The sequence below is a fragment of the Coregonus clupeaformis genome, chromosome 1 (genome assembly GCF_020615455.1).
Source record: "Coregonus clupeaformis isolate EN_2021a chromosome 1, ASM2061545v1, whole genome shotgun sequence".
Classification (NCBI taxonomy): domain Eukaryota; kingdom Metazoa; phylum Chordata; class Actinopteri; order Salmoniformes; family Salmonidae; genus Coregonus; species Coregonus clupeaformis.
The window spans coordinates 60,410,341-60,434,740 of NC_059192.1; the positions used below are offsets into that span (position 1 = coordinate 60,410,341).

General features: G+C 44.2%; 1 protein-coding gene across 3 annotated transcripts in view; it reads left to right on the forward strand.

Moving 5' to 3' along the window:
* The window catches only part of LOC121571417 (alpha-actinin-2), a 29,339-nt gene extending 9,916 nt beyond the window's left edge, over positions 1-19,423 (forward strand). Inside the window, exons 5-22 of one of the 3 annotated variants that reach the window (XM_041882871.1) lie at positions 965-1,052; positions 1,389-1,467; positions 10,367-10,448; positions 11,017-11,102; positions 11,555-11,647; positions 11,892-12,122; positions 12,296-12,443; positions 12,701-12,851; positions 14,649-14,757; positions 15,458-15,598; positions 15,730-15,912; positions 16,038-16,172; positions 16,262-16,441; positions 16,630-16,776; positions 17,148-17,225; positions 17,670-17,735; positions 17,943-18,101; positions 18,288-19,423. In XM_041882871.1, the coding sequence (XP_041738805.1) occupies positions 965-1,052; positions 1,389-1,467; positions 10,367-10,448; positions 11,017-11,102; positions 11,555-11,647; positions 11,892-12,122; positions 12,296-12,443; positions 12,701-12,851; positions 14,649-14,757; positions 15,458-15,598; positions 15,730-15,912; positions 16,038-16,172; positions 16,262-16,441; positions 16,630-16,776; positions 17,148-17,225; positions 17,670-17,735; positions 17,943-18,101; positions 18,288-18,446 (2,315 nt within the window). In that variant the 3' untranslated portion in view covers positions 18,447-19,423. The remainder of the gene's footprint in view (positions 1-964; positions 1,053-1,388; positions 1,468-10,366; positions 10,449-11,016; positions 11,103-11,554; positions 11,648-11,891; positions 12,123-12,295; positions 12,444-12,700; positions 12,852-14,648; positions 14,758-15,457; positions 15,599-15,729; positions 15,913-16,037; positions 16,173-16,261; positions 16,442-16,629; positions 16,777-17,147; positions 17,226-17,669; positions 17,736-17,942; positions 18,102-18,287) is intronic. The other 2 variants (XM_041882854.1, XM_041882863.1) reach the window with 2 other exon arrangements.
* The last annotated feature ends 4,977 nt before the right edge of the window (positions 19,424-24,400 follow it).

The window sequence follows — 24,400 nt, forward strand, 5'->3', positions numbered from 1 at the left end:
TTTGGAGGAGGAGGAATGCTGCCTATGACCCCAAGAACACCATCGCCACCGTCTAACATGGAGGTGGAAACATTATGCTTTGGGGTTGTTTTTCTGCTAAGGGGACAGGACAAATTCACTGCATCAAAGGGACGATGGACCGTCAAATCTTGGGTGAGAACCTCCTTCCCTCAGCCAGGGCATTGAAAATGGGTAGTGGATGGGTATTCCAGCATGACAATGACCCAAAACACACGGCCAAGGCAACAAAGGAGTGGCTCAAGAAGAAGCACATTAAGGTCCTGGAGTGGCCTAACCAATCTCCAGACCTTAATCCCATAGAAAATCTGTGGAGGGAGCTGAAGGTTCGAGTTGCCAAACGTCAGCCTCAAAACCTTAATGACTTGGAGAAGATCTGCAAAGAGGAATGGAACAACATCCCTCCTGAGATGTGTGCAAACCTGGTGGCCAACTATAAGAAACTTCTGACCTCTGTGATTGCCAACAAGGGTTTTGCCACCAAGTACTAAGTCGTGTTTTGCAGAGGGGTCAGATACTTATTTTCCTCATTAAAATGCAAATCAATTTATAACATTTTTGACATGCGTGTTTCTGGATTTTTTTGTTGTTATTCTGTCTCTCACTGTTCAAATAAACCTACCATTAAAATTATAGACTGATCATTTCTTTGTCAGTGGGCAAACTTACAAAATCAGCAGGGGATCAAATACTTTTTTCCCTCACTGTATATATATTGTAAAGTGGTTGTCCCACTGGCTATCATAAGGTGAATGCACCAATTTGTAAGTCGCTCTGGATAAGAGCGTCTGCTAAATGACGAAAATGTAAATGTAAATGATTCCCAGTGTTTTTATACTGCAGCTACCTTCTTGGCCAGATTATTTGTACTGACTTCCTGGTTTAATTAAATAGAGATCTCACTGGGGAATATTGCTGTTGAACAAATATTTCTCTCTCCTTTCAGAAACTTCTGCAAAGGAAGGCCTTCTCTTATGGTGCCAGAGAAAGACTGCCCCATACAGAAATGTCAATGTCCAGAACTTCCACGTTAGGTGAGAAGACTTTTGAGGCTTTGCCTAACCCTCTAGAGTCTAAGCCCTGTGTAAACTGGGGGAGGTGTTCTACTAAGCTATATGGAATTGTTTTAAGAAGGTAATACCAAGGATAATTTTGCTATTTGATTTTGAATGTTAAAACTCGAAGTTGAACTAATATGTATTTTTCAATTGTATTATATTCTGTGCTAATGTGTTAGTACTAAGTAATAAGAGAGGCAAAGCCTGCACACACTATAGCTCTCTAGGACCAGTGTTGGTGACCTCTGTTTTACTCAGTTATCATGCCAATCTGACCTCTGACCTGGTTCTCTCTGCTGCCTGCTGGTGAAGCTGGAAGGACGGACTGGCCTTCTGTGCCCTGATTCACAGACACAGACCTGACCTCATCGACTATGCTAAGCTCAACAAGGTCTCTCGTGTGTCCCAAACACTAACCATGATGGTGTCAAGTGCCTCCCACATACTAACAGAGAAGGGTTCCCTATGTCCAGAATATTAACTCCAGTCTTTTCACACAGCATGGATTAAAAGAAAGTTATGATGTGGATGGATTGACTTGAGAAGTAGAAATAAGAGAGTGCTTCATTATGTTTAACTCAGGGGTTCTCAAACATTTTGGGGCCGGGGACACCTTTTTTATTAGCAAATTTGTCAGGGACTCCCTCATAATCAGAACACAACTCGAGTGCATTAAAAATGGCCTACAAGGACTTTTACAGTACATGGCTGGACAAAGCTAGTCTCAAAATAACATTTAAAAGGCCGCCTCTTGGCATTGGAGAGAAAATGTTGCAGTTTTCAAAACAATTTCCTGCAATTCTACACATTTTGCCATGAGGCAGAGAGAAAACTGTGCAATTTTAAAGCTTAAATTACAGTACATTTATGTTGGTGTAGTACTGTGAATACCAATATCTCTGTGAGCCTCCCAGGTCCATGTTGCCCAGGGTTAAGAACATACATTGGAGATCAACAATATTACATTTAATTGTATTGTATTACACACTTTCAACTTATTCCACGGATCCCTTGACCCAAAAAAATGAAATGTAAAAAAATATATATACAGTACATATATTGTATTTTGAGATCTGGCCGCTGACCCCCTGTAGTACCTCCATGCACCCCACTTTGAGAACCCCTGATTTAACTCACGCAATCGCTCCCTTACTGATTTCTGCATTCACTGTCTTACTGACATGCTCACCTGACTGACCCACCATTGTATAAAGCTGGAAGGATGGGTTAGCCTTCTGTGCCCTGATACACAAACACAGGCCAGATCTAATCAACTATCAAAATTTGAAGGTATCGTATGTGTAGGTACAGCAGTGAAATCTCATAAAAGTAGACTTTGTTGTGTGTAGAATTTGTGTGCTATGTGTAGTAGTAGGCTATCCTAGACGTATCGTTTGTCTGGTACACTCTAGGGTTGGGCGGTACCAGATTTTCACATCATCATATCATCCTTCTCTCATCCCAGGATTTACGGTATTACCGCCTTAGTACACAAGGGGGCACTAAAAACAAACAAAAATAAATTAATACAAACTATTACCAGAATGCTAACAAATTAGCGCAAGTACTAGCGAATTTCCATAGATGCTACTAGCTAAATATGCTAACAAGCTCAAACTAAATAAAAACAATTTGCAAGGACAGGCAATCCAACTCATCAAGTTATACATACAGTGCATTCGTAAAGTATTCAGACCGCTTGACTTTTTCCGCATACGTTTATTTTATTATTTTTTATTATTTTTTTATACTGGCCCCCCGTGGGAAACGAACCCACATCCCTGCCGGCCAAACCCTCCCCTACCTTGGACGACGCTGGACCAATTGTGCGCCGCCCATGGGTCTCCCGGTTGCGGCAGAGCCTGGACTCAAATCAGGATCTCTAGTGGCACAGCTAGCAATGCCATGCAGTGCCTTAGACAACTGCGCCACTCGGGAATCTACACACAATACCCCATAATGACAAAGAAAAAAACGTTTTTTATACATTTTTGCAAATGTCTTAACAATAAAACACGAAAATGCCTTATTTACATAAGTATTCAGACCCTTTGCTATGAGACCTGAAATTGAGCTCAGGTGCATCCTGTTTCCATTGATAAGCCTTGAGATGTTTCTACAACTTGATTAGAGTCAACCTGCATCCACATCACTGAGAACCTGACATGGTACCTCAACATCACAACTCTGGTCAAGAAGGCGTAACAGCACCTCTACTTCCTCAGGTGGCTGAAGAAATGTGGCATGTCCCCCCGGACGCTCTCCAATTTCTATCATTGCACCATTGAGCGCATCCTGACTGGCTGCATCACAGCCTGGTATGGAATCTGCTCCGCTCTCAACTGCAAAGCCCTTCAGCAGGTGGTGAAGAAGGTCTAGTCCATCACTGGGGCCAGGCTCCCACCCATACAGTACATTTAGTCCAAGCAGTGCCTGAGGAAGGCTCGCAACATCATCAAGGACCACACACAACCCAGCCACGGACTGTTCTCCTTTACCGTCTGGCAAACGGAATTAAAGCATTGGGTCTCGGACAACCAGGCTCAGAGACAGCTTTTACCCGCAAGCCATCAGACTGCTGAACACCTAAACCGGGACCGACCACCTCCACACCAATAGTCTCCTTGCACTGACTCTTCGCACCTTAGCACACATGCACTCACTCACACATTCACTCACACACACTTCTACACATGCCACCTTTGGTCTCTTGGCCCTTCCACTCCTACAGGAGGGCAGCTCCCACTAAGCCCAGTCCAAGCTCTTCTCTGTCCTGGCACCCCAATGGTGGAACCAGCATCCCCCTGAAGATAGGACAGCAGAGTCCCTGCCCATCTTCCGAAAGCACCTGAAACCCTACCTCTTCAAAGAGTATATTAAATAATCCCTCTCCTCACTTCAGCTTTTTCCAAATACAGTTGAAGTCGGAAGTTTACATACACTTAGGTTGGAGTCATTAAAACCAGTTTTTTAACCACTCCACACATTTCTTGTTAACAAACTATAGTTTTGGCAAGTCGGTTAGGACATCTACTTTGTGCATGACACAAGTAATTTTTCCAACAATTGTTTACAGACAGATTATTTCACTTATAATTGTCACGCCCTGGCTCTAGGGACTCTTTTATGTTGAGCCAGGGTGTGTAGAGTCTATGTGTTGTGCTCTTTGTTTTACATTCTAGGTCTTGTATTTCTATGTTGGCCAGAGTGGTTCCCAATCAGAGGCAACGAGTGTCAGCTGTTGCTGGTTGTCTCTGATTGGGAACCATATTTAAACAGTCTGTTTTCCCTCAGTGTTTGTGGGATCTTGTTCCGTGTTACTAGTAGGTTTTGTTTGAGCTAAGGACGTCACGTTATCGTTTTGTTGTTTTTGTTCGTGTTATCCTTCAGATTTAATAAATATGTTTGCATTCAACGCTGCGCATTGGTCCTCTGTTCCCGACGATCGTGACAGAAGATCCCACCAAAACTGGACCAAGCAGCGTGTCCAGGAGCCATCGCCAGGGGAATCGCTAGCAGATCTCCGTGGCAACCTCGACTGGGTCAAGCCTAGTGAAGAGCAGAGAGGGTGGACTTGGGAACAGTGGAGGAAGAGTCTCGACTGGGTCAAGCCAAATGAGGAGCAGAATGGCTGGAGTTGGAAGCAGAAGAGCGAGAGTTGGGCGAGAACTATAGAGGCCTGGCCCACGGGGAAGAGAGACCCCCAGAAAATTATTAGGGGGGGGCTCACGCCGTGGACGACGGGGCAGCAGGAGGCCGCGAGGGAGCGGTCTAGCGGGTGTACAGAGGAGGCCGCCAGGTTAAGGGGGCCACTGGTCACAGAGGAGAGGGAAAGTGTGGAGGCACGGCGAGAGGTACTGGGGTGTGTTACCAGTCCGGTCCGGCCCGTTCCTGATCCCTGCATAGGGCCAGTGGTGTGTGTCCCCAGTACGGTCCGGCCCATTCCTGATCCCTGCATAGGGCCAGTGGTGTGTGTCCCCAGTACGGTCCGGCCTGTTCCTGTTCCTCGCATCGAGCTTGTGGTGCGTGTCGTCAGCCCGGCCCGGCCTGTTCCTGCTCCCCGCACCGAGCCTATGGTGCGCGACGCCAGCCCGGCCCGGCCTGTTCCTGCTCCCCGCACCAAGCCTATGGTGCGCGTCCCCAGCCCGGCCCGGCCTGTTCCTGCTCCCCGCACCAAGCCTATGGTGCGCGTCGCCAGCCCGGTTCGGCCTGTTCCTGCTCCCCGCACCGAGCCTATGGTGCGCGTCGCCAGCCCGGCCCGGCCTGTTCCTGCTCCCCGCACCGAGCCTATGGTGCGCGTCGCCAGCCCGGTCCGGTCTGTTCCTGCTCCCCGCACCAAGTCAGTTGTGCGCGTCGCCAGCCCAGCCCGGTCCATTCCTGCTTTCCGCACCAAGTCAGTGGTGCGCTTCGTCAGCCCGGCTCGGTCGGTTCCTGCTCCCCACACCAAGCCTATGGTGCGCGTCCCCAGCCCGGCCCGGCCTGTTCCTGCTCCCCGCACCAAGCCTATGGTGCGCGTCGCCAGCCCGGTTCGGCCTGTTCCTGCTCCCCGCACCGAGCCTATGGTGCGCGTCGCCAGCCCGGCCCGGCCTGTTCCTGCTCCCCGCACCGAGCCTATGGTGCGCGTCGCCAGCCCGGTCCGGTCTGTTCCTGCTCCCCGCACCAAGTCAGTTGTGCGCGTCGCCAGCCCAGCCCGGTCCATTCCTGCTTTCCGCACCAAGTCAGTGGTGCGCTTCGTCAGCCCGGCTCGGTCGGTTCCTGCTCCCCACACCAAGCCAGTGGTGTGCGTTGTCAGTCCGGCACGGCCCGTGCCTGCTCCACCGGTGCCTGGTCCGGTACCGGTCAGCTGCTCCACGTCGGAGCTAGAGCAATCCGCTCCACCAGTGTTCAGTCCAGCTCCGGCCAGCAGGGCCAGACCGGACCAGGGGTACTGTGGGGGGTTAGAGAGGGAGTGGGGATCATGCCCAGAGCCGGATCCGCCGCCAAGGCGGAGTGCCCACCCGGTCCCTCCCCTGTGGTGTTCTGTTGGCGCGGTCGGAGTCCGCACCTTTGGGGGGGAGGGTACTGTCACGCCCTGGCTCTAGGGACTCTTTTATGTTGAGCCAGGGTGTGTAGAGTCTATGTGTTGTGCTCTTTGTTTTACATTCTAGGTCTTCTATTTCTATGTTGGCCAGAGTGGTTCCCAATCAGAGGCAACGAGTGTCAGCTGTTGCTGGTTGTCTCTGATTGGGAACCATATTTAAACAGTCTGTTTTCCCTCAGAGTTTGTGGGATCTTGTTCCGTGTTACTAGTAGGTTTTGTTTGAGCTAAGGACGTCACGTTATCGTTTTGTTGTTTTTGTTCGTGTTATCCTTCAGATTTAATAAATATGTTTGCATTCAACGCTGCGCATTGGTCCTCTGTTCCCGACGATCGTGACAATAATTCACTGTAACACAATTCCAGTGGGTCAGAAGTTTACATACACTAAGTTGACTGTGCCTTTAAACAGCTTGGAAAATTCCAGAAAATGATGTCATGGCTTTAGAAGCTTCTGATAGGCTAATTGACATAATTTGAGTCAATTGGAGGTATACTTGTGGATGTATTTCAAGGCCTACCTTCAAACTCAGTGCCTCTTTGCTTGACATCTTGGGAAAATCCTTGGGAGCAATTTCCAAAAACCTGAAAGTACCACGTTCATCTGTACAAACAATAGTAAGTAAGTATAAACACCATGGGACCACGCAGCCGTCATAACGCTCAGGAAGGAGACACGTTCCGTCTCCTAGAGATGAATGTACTTTGGTGTGAAAAGTGCAAATCAATCCCAGAACAACAGCAAAGAACCTTGTGAAGATGCTGGAGGAAACAGGTACAAAAGTATCTATATCCACAGTAAAATGAGTCCTATATCGACATAACCTGAAAGGCCGCTCAGCAAAGAAGAAGCCACTGCTCCAAAACTGCCATAAAAAAGCCATACTATGATTTGCAACTGCACATGGGGACAAAGACTGTACTTTTTTGAGAAATGTCCTCTGGTCTGATGAAACAAAAATATAACTATTTGGTAATAATGACCATCGTTATGTTTGGAGGAAAAAGGGGGTAGCTTGTAAGCCGAAGAACACCATCCCAACCGTGAAGCACGGGGGTGGCAGCATCATGCTGTGGGGGTGCTTTGCTGCAGGAGGGACTGGTGCACTTCACAAAATAGATGGCATCATGAGGAAGGAAAATTATGTGGATATATTGAAGCAACATCTCAAGACATCAGTCAGGAAGTTAAAGCTTGGTTGCAAATGGGTCTTCCAAATGGACAATGACCCCAAGCATACTTCCAAAGTTGTGGCAAAATGGCTTAAGGACAACAAAGTAAAGGTATTGGAGTGGCCATCACAAAGCTCTGACCTCAATCCTATAGAAAATTTGTGGGCAGAACTGAAAAAGCTTGTGCGAGCAAGGAGGCCTACAAACCTGACTCAGTTACACGAGCTCTGTCAGGAGGAATGGGCCAAAATTCACCCAACTTATTGTGGGAAGCTTGTGGAAGGCTACCCAAAACGTTTGACCCAAGTTAAACAATTTAAAGGCAATCCTACCAAATACTAATTGAGTGTATGTAAACTTCTGACCCACTGGGAATGTGATGAAATAAATAAAAGCTTAAATAAATAATTCTCTCTACTATTATTCTGACATTTCACGTTCTTAAAATAAAATGGTGATCCTAACTGACCTAAGACAGGGAATTTTTTTAGGATTAAATGTCAGGAATTGTGAAAAAATTTAGTTTAAATGTAATTGGCTAAGGCTTTTGTAAACTTCCAACTTCAACTGTACCCTGGTATATGGTATATAAGGTATAGCTTCCAAGCCTAGTACACTCTCAGAAAAAAAGTACAGAATTGTACTTAAAGGGGTACAAACACTTGTCACTGCAGTGGTACCCTGTAAGGTAGGTCTATTGTAGTGTTAGTTATAGGTACATAATTGTACCCTTGCAGTTTGTACCTTAAAATAGCCAATAGTGCACCTTTAGGGGACAAGATAGTACAGTGCCTTGCAAAAGTATTCATCCTCATTGGCATTTTTCCTATTTTGTTGCATTACAACCTGTAATTTAAATGGATTTTTATTTGGATATCATGTAATGGACATACACAAAATAGTCAAAATTGGTGTAGTGAAATGAAAAAAATAACTTGTTTCAAAAAATTCTAAAAAATAAATAACGGAAAAGTGGTGCGTGCATATGTATTCACCCCCTTTGCTATAAAGCACCTAAATAAGTTCTGGCGCAACCAATTACCTTTTGAAGTCACATAATTAGTTAAATAAAATCCCCCTGTGTGCAATCTAAGTGTCACATAATCTGTCACATGATCTCAGTATATATACACCTGTTCTGAAAGGCCATAGAGTCTGCAACACCACTAAGCAAGGGGCACCACCAAGCAAGCGGCACCATGAAGAGCAAGGAGCTCTCCAAACAGGTCAGGGACAAAGTTGTGGAGAAGTACAGATCAGGGTTGGGTTATGAAAAAATATCAGAAACTTTGAACATCCCATGGAGCACCATTAAATCCATTATTAAAAAATGGAAAGAATATGGCACCACAACAAACCTGCCAAGAGAGGGCCGCCCACCAAAACTCATGGACCAGGCAAGGAGGGCATTAATCAGAGAGGCAACAAAGAGACCAAAGATAACCCTGAAGGAGCTGCAAAGCTCCACAGCGGAGATTGGAGTATCTGTCCATAGGACCATTTTAAGCCGTACACTCCACAGAGCTGGGCTTTACGGAAGAGTGGCCAGAAAAAAGCCATTGCTTGAAGAAAAAAATAAGCAAACATATGGAAGAAGGTACTCTGGTCAGATGAGACTAAAATTGAGCTGTTTGGCCATCAAGGAAAATGCTATGTCTGGCGCAAACCCAACACCTCTCATCACCCCGAGAACACCATCCCCACAGTGAAGCATGGTGGTGGCAGCATCATGCTGTGGGGATGTTTTTCATTGGCAGGGACTGGAAAACTGGTCAGAATTGAAGGAATGATGGATGGCGCTAAATACAGGGAAATTCTTGAGGGAAACCTGTTTCAGTCTTCCAGAGATTTGAGACTGGGACGGAGGTTCACCTTCCAGCAGGACAATGACCCTAAGCATACTGCTAAAGCAACACTCGAGTGGTTTAAGGGGAAACATTTAAATGTCTTGGAATGGCCTAGTGAAAGCCCAGACCTCAATCCAATTGAGAACCTGTGGTATGACTTAAATATTGCTGTACACCAGCGGAACCCCTCCATCTTGAAGGAGCTGGAGCAGTTTTGCCTTGAAGAAATGACTGTGAATAGATTAAGAAAATCTCTTTATAGGGCAATCAATCTATCCATTGTTTTTTGGGAATAGACAGGAAAATTGAAGCCCTGGGCGGCAGGTAGCTTAGTGGTTAAGAGTGTTGTGCCAGTAACCAAAAGGTCGCTTGTTCTAATCCCCGAGCCGACTAGGTGAAAAATCTGTCGATGTGCCCTTGAGCAAGGCACTTAACCCTAATTGCTCCTGTAAGTCGCTCTGGATAAGAGCGTCTGCTAAATGACAAAAAAAAACAAAAAAAACAATTGATAGATCTGGGAAACCCAAACCATTCAGAATGTTGTTTAATTCAGAAAAGGTTTTAGTAGAGGTGTCCCCCCTCTCCCTCGTACATATGCACGTGGACACACACACACACCTGCACACACACACAAATACACATCTCTATATGCCCCCCAAACACTCCCATGCATGCATTGGGCCCAGACAGGCCCTGTCAGCTGTCGTGTCTGTCTCCAGGTGAGTGGGCTCAGTAAGCCCTGAGTGTTAGCTTGCTGAAATGTCTCCATGTGGGGAACAGACCCATAGGTATCGGCCGGCCCTGGATCTCTGCAGCTGCCACTGTCCTGTAACAGGCTTTCCCCCTCAGCCAGCGTCAGTGGAACAGATTTAGGACAATACCAGCAGCATGAGCACTCTAATCCCACTAAACACACTGACTCACCCTACTCCATTAGTGAGGAGACCCTTACTGACTGTCTGTCACCTGTTTGGTTAATCACTGGGTGCAGGACAGTTTGTAATCTGGTTTCAAATACTTTACATTTGCACGTTTTCTCGTATTAAAAGTAAATGAAAAGATTACTCTTTCTTAGTTTTAAAAAGTGTAATGGTGCTAAGGTGGTGTACAGTAGTTGAAATACAGTTATACGCTAACTGCTATGCAACAAAATAATTGGAAAGTATGTTTCTATAATACTGATTATTTTCAAGGATGATCCTATGGGGAACCTGAACCTGGCCTTTGAAATAGCAGAGAAGCACCTGGATATTCCCAAGATGCTGGACGCAGAAGGTAATGTCTTCTAAGGAAAATCAAGTTTAGAAAATCGGCATTAGCTATAGGCATCTTGTTCTGCTCATTATGAAAACATAAACCATCTTATTTGGTACTGTAATGGTGGGAGTCAGACTATAGGCTTTGTTGCAGAATTGTCTGGAGGAGATTGCCAGGAGGATTGTCTGTATTTGTATGCACATTGTAATGATAAAGTCCTATGTGCCTGGTGTCCCCACAGATTTGATAAGTGCAGCAAGGCCAGATGACAGGACTGTTATGACCTATATGTCCAGTTTGTATCACACATTTGCAGTGGTACAGAAGGTGAGGGCACATTGATGCGTTAGTCCTAGTGTCAATGTGACCTGGTCAAGTTTTAGGTCCTTGTTTAGACCCCTTGGCCATAGACCACCCCAAATTCCCTCCAGGATAGCCCTGGGCTAAGACGTTCAGGTGTGGAGTTTCTATCTGTGGTCCTTCTCCTCTGTCAGTGCTCTTGTGTTTCCTGTCCCCACCTTCAGTGTCTTCCTCCTTCTCTACTTGTCGTCTGTCACCCTCTTCTGTCCCTCCCTCCACACTGTAGACATCATCAACACTCCCAAGCCTGATGAGAGAGCTATCATGACCTATGTGTCCTGCTTCTATCATGCTTTTGCTGGAGCCGAGCAGGTATACAGCTTGCACCATGAACAATTTGAATCGAGTTTGTGAATGCAATGTGTTATGGGTAAAATACCTCAAAACCATTTGATGATGATTACCATGTGTCAATCATTCCACTTAAAAGAAGCACACGATAATCCAATCATTCAAAGTTTCTAAGGCCTTATTACCCTATCACTACCAAAAACACATATCCTGGTATGTCCTCTTTGCTAGCCTGCAAGTTGTTTGACATCATAATTCTACTAAGTTGGGTAAATTGTGAGTTTGACATTGACATGCATGTTTTTGAAACGATGCACACAGATTGCATTAAAGATATTACTTAAATGGTGTGCGTGTTGGTTGGGTGGGGTGTAATTGTATGAGGAATTGCGTTATATATGCGACAAGAACCAATTCACCTCACCTCTCTTTCCTCCCTGACCTCATCTGTCTTTCCTCCCTCCCCTTGGTAGGCTGAGACGGCAGCCAACAGGATCTGTAAAGTGCTGGGTGTGAACCAGGAGAATGAGAAACTGATGGAGGAGTACGAGAGGCTGGCCAGTGAGGTAAAGCATACTTTTGGATGTATGCTTTCATATTGGTGAACTCTCTTAGGAGACATACTTCTACCCCAATTTGAAAACTCAAAAAGTCCACCGTCTCACATCCCTATACACACAAACTCGCAGGAATGGAATTTCCAAGTATTCAAATCAAATTCAATGTCCAATTCAACTTAATTGAATTGAGAGGAATAACAACACACAAATCACATAGCTCCACTCCATCACTACCCTCTGTATTTCGTAGCTACTGGAGTGGATCCGCCGGACCACCCCATGGCTGGAGAACAGGGCTGCAGAGAAGACCATGGTTGAGATGCAGAGGAAGCTGGAGGATTTCAGGGACTACCGCCGCATGCACAAGCCCCCCAAGGTGCAGGAGAAGTGCCAGCTGGAGATCAGCTTCAACACCCTGCAGACCAAGCTGCGCATAAGCAACCGGCCCGCCTTTATGCCCTCTGAGGGAAAGATGGTATCTGTAAGTGTTAACACCCAACATTCAATTATAAATCATATAAAACTGATGAAACACAAGCCACCAGTCAAAGTACAGTAGTTATAGATAGCTATGGATATAGGTCATCCAAGGTAAAGACCAAGGCACTCTTTGCTAGTTTTGACCCGTGTCTGTGTGTCTCTATGTGGTTGTAGGACATAAGCAGTGCATGGCAGGGGCTGGAGGGGGCCGAGAAAGGTTATGAGGAGTGGCTTCTGACTGAGATCCGCAGGCTGGAGAGACTGGACCACCTGGCTGAAAAGTTTTGCCAGAAAGCCACCACCCATGAGACCTGGGCTAGTGGTCAGTCTGGGCTATTATTGTCTGTCTGTCTGTGGAGTGTTTACTTATGTCCCTGGTATGTCTAGAGTTTGACCTTTGAATGTAAGTGATTAGCTCCAAATCCTTTGAGAGTTTTCAATGGGAAAATGTCAGAGTAAATCTAAAGCATTTGTTTTGACTAATGGGAGGTTCTCTCTCTCTCTCTCTCTCTCTCTCTCTCTCTCTCTCTCTCTCTCTCTCTCTCTCTCTCTCTCTCTCTCTCTATCTCTCTGACCAAGGTAAAGAGCTGATTCTATCTCAGAAGGACTACGAGACGGCCACCCTGACGGAGGTGCGGGCGTTGCTAAGGAAACACGAGTCGTTTGAGAGTGACCTGGCTGCTCACCAGGACAGGGTGGAGCAGATCGCTGCCATCGCACAGGAGCTCAAGTACGGACCCTTCCTCTAACCCTCACTCCTAACCATCATCCCTACCATGTCCAATTCATAAAATCATGGCTTTGACAAGGAATACAATCTGCATTCTACTTAAAGGAAAACTACACCCAAAAAACATATTTAGGTATTTGTGTCATTAGTCCATTGTTGATATAGTCCCAAATGTTTTGCATGTCAGCAATCAAGTTTTCAAAATATAGATCTATCAAAATACATAAATATGGTATGATGCACTTTACCTACGGCTGGGCAATATGGCCAAAATGTCAAATCACAATATTTGTATAATTTTTGACGGTATGACGGTATTAAATGTTTTTTAATAATACAAGTTCAGTACAGTACAGTACACTCTAACTTAAAATGAAACCACTTTCTGTCAAAATTAGAAACATGTAATATCTGAAAATGTAGCTCGTGGACTATGTTACCCGTATTCATCATGCATGATGGACGCGTCTCCCTGTCACGGATGCCATGGTTGCCCTTAGTTTGAAGATATAATCCGGACACAGGATCTGGGATCTGTGGGACCATCTCTTTAGCTATCAGACTCTAATTCCACTGATTTCAAAACTCGACCCTCCAGAAAGTGGAGAGCAACACGTATGCAGCTCCACTACACAATACATTTTAAAAAAGCAGCGTTAAACTGGATTACCTACACATACTGACCAGCTCAAATAGACAGAAGCATGCTACATGGCAGACCAATCTGAACTCCTCTCTCGGCATGTCCAGCCAACTCATTATCTCAGCAAATCATGGCTAGTGGGAAGGTTGCTGTCTTTTTCTGTGGCTTAACCAACTAGGCTTGTAATTGCACAATTTTATTCGTATTTACAGATGGCATACAAGTTTGTTATTAAGACACATGAAAGTTCACATGTTCCAGAAGGCATTTCTGCCAAAAAATGCATTTTGAAAAAAGAAAAGTTTACGTTCAAATGGCTCTCCTGTGAAATAGTGACCCACGACATACGCCGAGTTTTCTGAAACGAGTCACATTTGTCATCATTTCTACATTGTGCCACGTTTGTTTTGTCTTTGTATGCCTCTATTTCGTTATTTAGTCCCTTTTCCTTTATCAGCCTAATTATTCTCCTCTATGAACATGTATTTTCAATGGATTCAATTGCAGTTCTTACTTCAATGGATTAAATTGCAGTCGAACGATTTCCGGGGGTCTCTAATTGACAAGCTTGTGCTCTCGAAGTTGTTGACTTGTTGTGCTAGCAAGTTAGCTAGCAGTTTTCAGCTGTTAACAGTTTCTTACTGGCAATAAAAATGTATGATTGCCATAATTTTTTCAGAGTCATTGCTGAATTATTTAATGTAACAAATCAAACATTAAAATACTGTTAGAGAAGGTACAGTAAAAATCAAAACCCGTCCATGCATCAGTACCAGTATATAGCTAGTAAATCCCGAGTGGCGCAGTGGTCTAAGGCACTGCATCGCAGTGCTAGCTGTGCCACTAGAGATCCTGGTTTGAATCCAGGCTCTGTCGTAGCCGGCCGCGACCGGGAGACCCATGGGGTGGCGCACAATCGTCCAGGGTAGGGGAGGGAAAGGCTGGCAGGGATGTAGCTCAGTTGGTAGAGTATGGCGTTTGCAACGCCAGGGTTGTGGGTTCGATTCCCACGGGGGGCCAGTATGAAAAATAAAACAAATAATGTATGCACTCACTAAATGTAAGTCACTCTGGATAAGAGCGTCTGCTAAATGACGTAAATGTAAACTGCTCAGCCCTAGATTGACCTGTATGTTTCCTGTGGTGTTGTGCAGTGAGCTGGACTATCATGGTGTGGCTGCTGTCAACCAGAGGTGTCAAAGCATCTGTGATCTGTGGGATCAACTTGGTACATTGACCCAGAAGAGGAGAGAGGCTCTGGAGGTGAGTGGAGGGGGTTGAGGTTTGGGACGTGATATGCTATATTCCCAGCTAAACTGGGCTAAACTGCTGTGCCCAGTGAAAAGCAAGCCGGCACAGTACATCTTGGTAGTGTGAAAAGAGAACCAGTTCCATGAATCCAGCTGAGAACTGAGGAGATAAAGCAGTGAATGACGTAACCTTAAGGTGGGGTGGAGTGTTCACAGGACAGCTTAATCCATAATAAAGCTACATCTATATTCTATTGAGATAGCTAGAGATGGGGTCTTGGGAATGAATACACAGCTTATTGAGGAAGGTGGGATTATTGGTTGCCCACTAAGTCTGCTGACAGAGATAAGGGGATGAACTGAAGGCACATTCATGTAGATATGGCTGCCTGTCCAATATCTGGATGGCAGGATGCCCACAGTCACCTTCCTCTGAGCCCCTCTGATCCTTACTGGGCGATCATGACCTGCAAATGTTTCAAGACCCTTATCCAGGCCTGGGGTTAGGGTGACTGACATGGGCTGCTGTCTGCCCCCTCTCCCTGCCCAAAGGGAGGGGTCTAATGCATGCAGACCATCTTGCCAAACTCAGGGGTCAATTGGGTCACGTCAATGGGATGCATCCTGGGATTAGCAGCCCAAACAGGTGAGGCAATGTTGATGAATTGTCAGTGAGATGAATGACAAAGGTTTTTCTCTCTCCTGTTTTCCAGAGGACAGAGAAGCTGCTGGAAACCATTGATCAGTTGTTCCTGGAGTTTGCCAAGAGATCAGCACCTTTCAACAACTGGATGGAAGGGGCCATGGAGGATCTGCAGGATATGTTTATTGTACACACTATCGATGAGGTCCACGTACGTAATACTCACTGATACCATATCATCATTCTACCGTTGTTACAAATGTTGCGGCTATGTCATTTTGGTACAGTGCCCAAAGTACCTTCTACGTGCACTGCAACCTCTCCTCTCGTTCTCCCCTGCAGAGCCTGATCTCTGCCCACGAGCAGTTCAAGGCCACCCTCCCAGAGGCAGACGGAGAAAGACAGGCCATTCTGGGGATTCACAACGAGGTGCAGAAGATCTCCCAGAGCTACGGCATCAAGGCCAACCTCATCAACCTCTACAGCACCATCACCACAGAGCAGCTCCTCGCCAAGTGGGACAAGGTACAACCTCGGAATTCACATACATACACTTGAGACACACATGCACACATATGCATTCACGCATGCACATACACAGCCAATTTCTGTCAGATTGATGTATGTGTTGTTGTTATGTTGCTGACCAGGTGAAGAAGCTGGTTCCTCAGAGAGAAGGCTCCCTCCACGAGGAGCTAGCCCGGCAGCATACTAACGAGAGGCTGAGACAGCAGTTTGCTGCCCAGGCTAACCTCATAGGACCCTGGATACAGACAAGGATGGAGGTCAGAGAGTCAGCCATCAGTTTAGTGTCTATGGGTACTTTTAGACCCGGAACAAAAACCTGACTTGCTCATTTGTGTGGTTCTGACAGGAGATTGGCCGCTGCTCCCTGGAGGTGGGCGGTACCCTGGAGGACCAGATGACCCAGTTGAAGCAGTTTGAGCACGTCATCCTCACCTACAAGCCCAACATTGACAAGCTGGAGGGAGACCACCAGCACATCCAGGAGTCCCTGGTGTTTGACAACAAGCATACCAACTACACCATGGAGGTACTGCAGAGCACTACAGAGAGATCGTCTCTACATGCATTCTATGTAGATTAGATGTGGTCATGGGGATAATGATGATGGATGTCATCGAGATCCCAAGGTGCATTGTTGGAATACATTGTTGACAGCTGATAAATCTGTCTGTCTTTGTCTATATCTGTTTGTGTGTTTTATCGTCATGGTAAAAGCACATCCGTGTGGGCTGGGAGCTCCTCCTCACCACCATCGCCCGCACCATCAACGAGATCGAGACCCAGATCCTGACACGCGATGCCAAGGGCATCAGCCAGGAACAGATGCACGAGTTCCGCTCCTCCTTCAACCATTTTGACCGGGTACAGTGCTCTATCCACACTCTGGACTCCCGGTTCTCAGACTCATATAATAATGTTAAGTAGCATAATACCACTGACAAAAAATAATAATTCACCGTCTTGCCTATCTTATTCAGAAGCTGTGTAAGGAAACTGGGGTAATATATTGTTGTTGATACTGTACTAGAACAGTCACTGCTCTGTGGGCTTGGTTGTCTAGACAGTTAAAACATATAATACAAATACAATTGTATGATAGTGTAATGTATAGATCTATAAACAAGTATTTTTTATATTGGTTCCACATTGTTGTAATGCTGCGTGTTATGGACAGTGGACACTTGCATGTGTGTGTGTGTGTGTGTGACATCCGCTCTAACACCTGGTCCCAGGAGAACACAGGCAAACTGCGTCGTGAGGAGTTCAAGACCTGTCTGATCAGCCTGGGTTATGTGGGCAATGACCATCAGGTACTCACCCCTACTGACCTCTAACATTTCATGATCCCTGACTGACTCTCGTTGACGACTTAGGCTTCTTCCATTCCTTCTAGAACAGACCAAACCTGCTGCTACCGCGCATATTTTTCCAGTTCTATCTATATTTTAATAGTGGGCTCTAAATAATACACTACGGCATGGCGATGTTGGTGGCAGCAGCTTTGGTCTGTGATGACAGTTAATTTAGTAACTTCTCATCTCTCTCTCCATGTCTTCTGTTGTTACTGTCTGTGTCACTGTCCATCTGTCTGGTTGTGTGTATGTGTCCATGTTTCTGTGTTAGCTTTGGTCTTCTCCCCTTCCGGATCTCCACTGCTCTACCGTCCACCTCCTCTTGTTGTCCCTCCTCTCTATCCCATCCCCTCCCTGTGTGGTGACCCACTCCCAACCTCCACCCTTGACCTCCGACTACAGAAGAAACATGGGGCGATGGACACTGATGACTTTAGGGCCTGTCTGATCTCCATGGGTTATGATTTGGTAGGGGTCGCAATGTTCTCATGCAGAATTACAGTATGCAAACAATGCATACATACTAATAGCAAGAGGTATTGATAATATTCAATGTGTAATGACGCAACAACGAACAAAGACATCAGTGCTCCTTTCTCTGATCTCTCTCTGATCTCTCTCTCTCTCTCTCTCTCTCTCTCTCTCTGTGTGACTGTCTGTGTGACTGTCTGTCAGGGTGAAGTGGAATTTGCCCGCATCATGATGCTGGTTGATCCCAGTGCCACTGGCATGGTGTCTTTTCAATCCTTTATCGATTTTATGACCAGAGAAACCGCTGACATGGACACCGCCGAGCAGGTTGTGGCATCCTTCAGGATCCTGGCAGCCGATAAGGTGTGTGTGTGAGAGAGAGAAAGTGAATGGGAGTGTGACAACTGAGTGGACCATGTCAATCACACAGAAGGGGCCGATTCAGTACAATGTCAACATGCATATTATTCGGTCAGATTATGAATATTTGCTAGAGCGGACTTACCTAAATGAGCCCGTGTTCTCTAAATTTTTCTCCCCCCTCCACAGCCCTACATTCTGGTTGAGGATCTGAGGAGGGAGCTCCCCCCTGATCAGGCAGAGTACTGCATCTTGAGGATGCCCCACTACAGTGGCCCAGGGAAATCTGCAGGGGCGCTAGACTACACCGCCTTCTCCACTGCCCTCTATGGAGAGAGTGACCTCTAACCCTGCAAGATGATGCCCAAGAGTGACCTTTTGACTCCACCCAACACTTCTGGATGAAATCACCTTTAACCAAACACACTGTAAAAGCAAGGCAAAGTTACCTACGTTAGATTCACATTAGGTAGATATAGTACATTTACCTACTATTGTGTGGCAAAATAGTTTCCCTCATTTGAGTTCTGCGGTGAAGTGAAGATGGAATAACAGTTTTTCTTATCTGCTAAGAAAAATAACATGATCATATAAGCTACAATAGTTAGCTATATAGAACATTGTTTGTTTATTGACTACAGTAATAGCAGCAGTGTAGCTAGAACAGAAAAATAGCAGGCTAATAGTCAACATTTTCTCCTTATCTCCTTTCAGTGCCTTATTAGGAACTACTGTATGAGTTCTGATTGGGAAAAAGCCAAAAAAGCAAACCTAGATGTTGAACTGATGTCTGTGTCCAGTGTGATGTTGTTTATGGAACCAAAATGTACTTGTTATATAATCATAGCACATGTTGCCTGCTCTATGCAAACTTTTCTCACATCACAATTTCCCCAATATAAATAAAGAACAGTTATAGGCTATGATTGATTGATAAAACAATAGGTTGCACAGTTGACACACAATGTACCTTTCTCAAACCCAAAGCTAAGAGAAAACATTGTTACATTTTCTTATTTGAGAACTAAAGGAGTTTGGTCGCACCAAAATGAACAACTTTGCCTCTGATGATACTGCTTATTGCCTTAAATCCTATAAAATTCCTACATACTTTGTATCAAACCTCAAATAGGGTTAAGCCTGTCTCTCATAGCCTGCCACCTGTAGTTGGGATTTCCCAGTTGAAGATAGGGAGGGAGGAGAGAATCCCTGTACTATTCAATCCAAAGCAAAAAAAAAATTGTGACTGATTTAGACACTGTTGACAGTAAACTTTGTACTTTCAAGTGATTTGATTATCCAATAAACCCTCTTCTTGATCATCACTGATGTTCATTTTTCTTTACATATTAAAAGAGGGCAGTTAAATACAACATTGGGTTTTTCTATTCTCTAGGCCTAAACTGTAAAAGCCATATTTATTTTCATTATAGTTGATTAAAGTGGGCTATACGAAAGTGAAAATGACAGTCACAATTCAAACATGGATATACAGTAATCAAATAAAAACGTTCTGCAAAATCCGATGTGAATGTCCTACATTTGATAAGATTGGCAGGGCAAGGGCTCTCAATGGTAGCATTCCTGTAGTCAAAGGCTACTGTATGAGTGTGATTATGAGCCCAGACAGGGTATTTTGCGCCGTTTTGTGCCAAAATGGTCACGTAGGACAAAAGTGGGGATAACGTAGCCTAGTTACCTGACGCCACCTGTTTATATATGGGAATAGTAGGCATATATTCCACAAGTGTGGGCTTCCTGACAAAGAGGTGTATTTAAGTCAGTTCCCACTAAGTGCAGAACGACACCGATGTCTTTTGGAAGTCTTTGCAAGTTCGAATCCAAAGTTGTTTTTGAGATTTTTGTTTTAAGCCTATCCCAAACCTTAACCCTTACCTTAACCATTCGGAGTTAATGTCTAACCTAAAGATTTCTGACTTAATGCCTAAACTTAACCTTAACCTTAAAAAAGTATAGTTAAGCCTAAACTTAACCTTAAACACTTCAACATTTTACGTTTGCAACAACTTCGAAATTTGACATTTGAGAAACATGGATGAACGTCTATCCTGACGTGAGACTGTGAGAGCTAGTTGAACTTGAAATCCCTGATTGCTAAGGTCATTTTAAGATGTCAGGCTTGAAAATCTGTTCAGTGACTCACTACGCAAACCAGATGCAACTGGTTTCAAATGGCCAAAAGATGTCATGTGATCTCCTACTGCCATCTAGTGGATAAACTGGGAATCAGACAGAGGATATTTACATCAATGGATAGGTAGAAACTTCAGCTTTCTCCTCATATGTAATTTATATCATTCCTGTAAGATGGAAAAGAAGGTATGGCACGTTGCACAAGCCCTACACTTTTATAATGGCTGTGTTCCAATGGGAAATTGCGCATGTTTAGAGTGCCACCGTTAGGTAAAGATCTGAGGAAAAGCATTTTTTCATAAAAATATTCCTTTTGGAACAGTAATTTCTCATTCCAAAATCAAGGGCATTAATATGGAGTTGGTCCCCCCTTTGCTGCTTTAACCTCTTTAGGATCAGACCCTTCTTTTCAATTTTGGACTAAAATGACATACCCAAATCTAACTGCCTTTAGCTCAGGACCTGAAGCAAGGATATGCATATTCTTGATACCATTTGAAAGGAAACACTTTGAAGTTTGTGTAAATGTGAAATTAATGTAGGAGAATATAACATATTAGATCTGGTAAAAGGTAATACAAACAAAACACATGCGTTTTCTATTTATTTGTTTGCTTCATCATCTTTGAAATGCAAGAGAAAGGCCACAAGATAACATTGCAGTTTAGGCGCAATCTAGATTTTGGCCACTAGATCGTAGCAGTGTGTGTGCAAAGTTTCAGATTGATCCAGTGAAGCATTGCTATACTATACGTTTTTGTATCAAGTCTGCCCAAATGTGCCGAATTGGCCAATTGATATATTTTCAAGTACATAACTATAGAGAACATACAAAAATGATATGGTAATACAAAATGTAAGTTTACACACTCCCAGGAATGTCATACATGATGGATCATTAGCTTATACACTAACTTTCACACATCTAGATGGCCGGGTGGGGTGGGTGTGGAGCCAGAGACAGCAGGGGTTGAAACTGTAGAACCCATTTCTTACATTTGAATATAAACATTGATTTGATCAAACAGAACTATGCTACATTTTGTCTCTGGGACCCTTAGGATGACAAATCAGAGCAAAATGACTGAATGTAAGTACGTTATTTACCTTCAGAGATGAATGTATCAAACCAGTTGCCGTGATACGTTTTGTTTTTGTTTTGCACTCTCCTCAAACAATAGCATGGTCTTTTTTCACTGTAATAGCTACCGTAAATTGGACAGTGCAGTTAGATTAACAAGAATTTAAGCTTTCTGCCCATATAAGACATGTTTATGTCCTGGAAAGTTTGCTGTTACTTACCACAGTCATGCTAATCACATTAGCGCACGTTAGCTCAACCGTTCCGTACACAGGACACCGATCCCGTAGAGGATAACAGCCCCCGCTCTTCTTGGAAGGCTTTCCACTAGATGTTTGAACATTGCTGCGGGGAGTTGCTTCCAATCAGCCACAAGCGCATTAGTGAGGTCGGGTACTGATGTTGGGCGATTAGGCCTGGCTCACAGTCGGTGTTACAATTCATCAGAAAGGTGTTCGATGGGGTTGAGGTCAGGGCACTGTGCAGGCCAGTCAAGTTCTTCCACACCGATCTCGACAAACCATTTCTGTATGGACCTCACTTTGTGTATGGGGGCATTGTCATGCTGAAACAGCAAATGGCCTTCCCCAAACTGTTGCCACAAAGTTGGAAGCACAGAATCGTCTAGAATTTCATTGTATGCTGTAGCGTTAAGATTTCCTTCTGGAAATAAGGGGCCTAGCCCGAACCATGAAAAACAGCCCCAGACCATTATTCATCCTCCACCAAACTTTACAGTTTGCACTATGCATCCGGGCCAGTAGCGTTTTTCTGGCATCCGCCAAACCCAGATTCATCCGTTGGAATGCCTGATGGTGAAGCGTGATTCATCCCTCCAGAGAACAGGTTTCCACTGCTCCAGAGTCCAATGGCGGCAAGCTTAACACTACTCCAGCCGACGCTTTGCATTGCACATGGTGATTTAGGCTTGTGTACGGCTGCTCGGCCATGGAAATCCATTACATGAAGCTCCCGACGAACAGTTCTTGTGTTGACGTTGCTTCCAAAAACAGTTTGGAACGCGGTAGTGAGTGTTGCAACCGCGGACAGACGATTTTTACGTACCATTCGCTTCAGTTGTCCCATTCTGTGAGCTTGTGTGGCCTACCACTTTGCTGCTGAGCAGTTGTTGCTCCTAAACATTTCCACTTCACAATAACAGCACTTACAGTTGACCAGGGCAGCTCTAGAAGGGCCAAGATTTGACGAACTGACTTGTTGGAAAGGTGGCATACTATGACGGTGCCATGTTGAAAGTCACTGAGCTCTTCAGAAAGGCCATTCTACTGCCAATGTTTGTCTATGGAGAATGCATGGCTGTGTGCTCAATTTTATACACTACCGGTCAAAAGTTTTAGAACACCTACTCATTCAAGGGTTTTTCTTTATTTTTACTATTTTCTACATTGTAGAATAATAGTAAAGACATCAAAACTATGAAATAACACATATGGAATCATGTAGTAACCAAAACAGTGTTAAACAAATCAAAATATATTTTATATTTGAAATTCTTCAAATAGCCACCCTTTGCCTTGATGACAGCTTTGCACACTCTTGGCATTCTCTCAACCAGCTTCATGAGGTAGTCAACTGGAATCCATTTCAATTAACAGGTGTGCTTTCTTAAAAGTTCATTTGTGGAATTTCTTTCCTTCTTTATGCATTTCAGCCAATCAGTTGTGTTGTGACAAGGTAGGGTTGGGGTATACAGAAGATAGCCCTATTTGGTAAAAGACCAAGTCCATATTATGGCAAGAACATTTCAAATAAGCAAAGAGAAACGACAGTCCATCATTACTTTAAGACATGAAGGTCAGTCAATCCGGAAAATCCGCAGTGTGGGTGAACGGATGATCTCCACATGTGTATTTCCCACCTTAATGCATGGAGGAGGAGGTGTTATGGTTTGGGGGTGCTTTGCTGGTGACACTGTCTGTGATTTATTTAAACTACTTGACATTTTCCGGATTGACTGACCTTCATGTCTTAAAGTAATGATGGACTGTCGTTTCTCTTTGCTTATTTTAAATGTTCTTGCCATAATATGAACTTGGTCTTTTACCAAATAGGGCTATCTTCTGTATATCCCAACCCTACCTTGTCACAACACAACTGATTGGCTGAAACGCATAAAGAAGGAAAGAAATTCCACAAATGAACTTTTAAGAAAGCACACCTGTTAATTGAAATGGATTCCAGTTGACTACCTCATGAAGCTGGTTGAGAGAATGCCAAGAGTGTGCAAAGCTGTCATCAAGGCAAAGGGTGGCTATTTGAAGAATTTCAAATATAAAATATATTTTGATTTGTTTAACACTGTTTGGGTTACTGCATGATTCCATATGTGTTATTTCATAGTTTTGATGTCTTTACTATTATTCTACAATGTAGAAAATAGTAAAAATAAAGAAAAACCCTTGAAAGAGTAGGTGTTCTAAAACTTTTGACCAGTAGTGTACACCTGTCAGCAACGGGTGTGGCTGAAATAGCCAAATCCACTAATTTGAAGGGGTGTCCACATACTTATGTATATATCGTGTATTTCTATTCTGATTTCAGATTTGAATAGCAGAGAAGCAGACCAAGATGTCATACCCTCTAAGTTATTGTCTCAAGTGCTGGGAAAGTGGTCAAAATGTCAGTCGTTTGTAAAAGTTGACAGAAAATGTTGTTGATGTTGTTACTAAAACAGCTATATCGTTTTATTGGTATAATATATTTCTGTTCTGATTTCAGATTTGAATAGTGGAGAAGTAAATTAAGATTTTATATGCTCTGAGTTTTTTGTCTAACTTGTTGGTAAAGTTGTCAAAGTAGCTGATTTGTGTCAAAACGTATGTTGTTTACTGTGAATAGAATGTTGGAAGTCATGGGAGTTTATAACAATGTGAGCTTTAGAATGTTGAAGAAATGCCATTAAAGTGGATGAGGTTTTTTAGAAGATAAAAAAGTGTCATATTTTTAAAAGTATAAATGTTATCAAAAAGCTGTATAATATCACACTATTCCAGACCGGTCTGCACGTTTTATAGTTTAAATGGCGTTTCTAGCATAAACAGTGTAA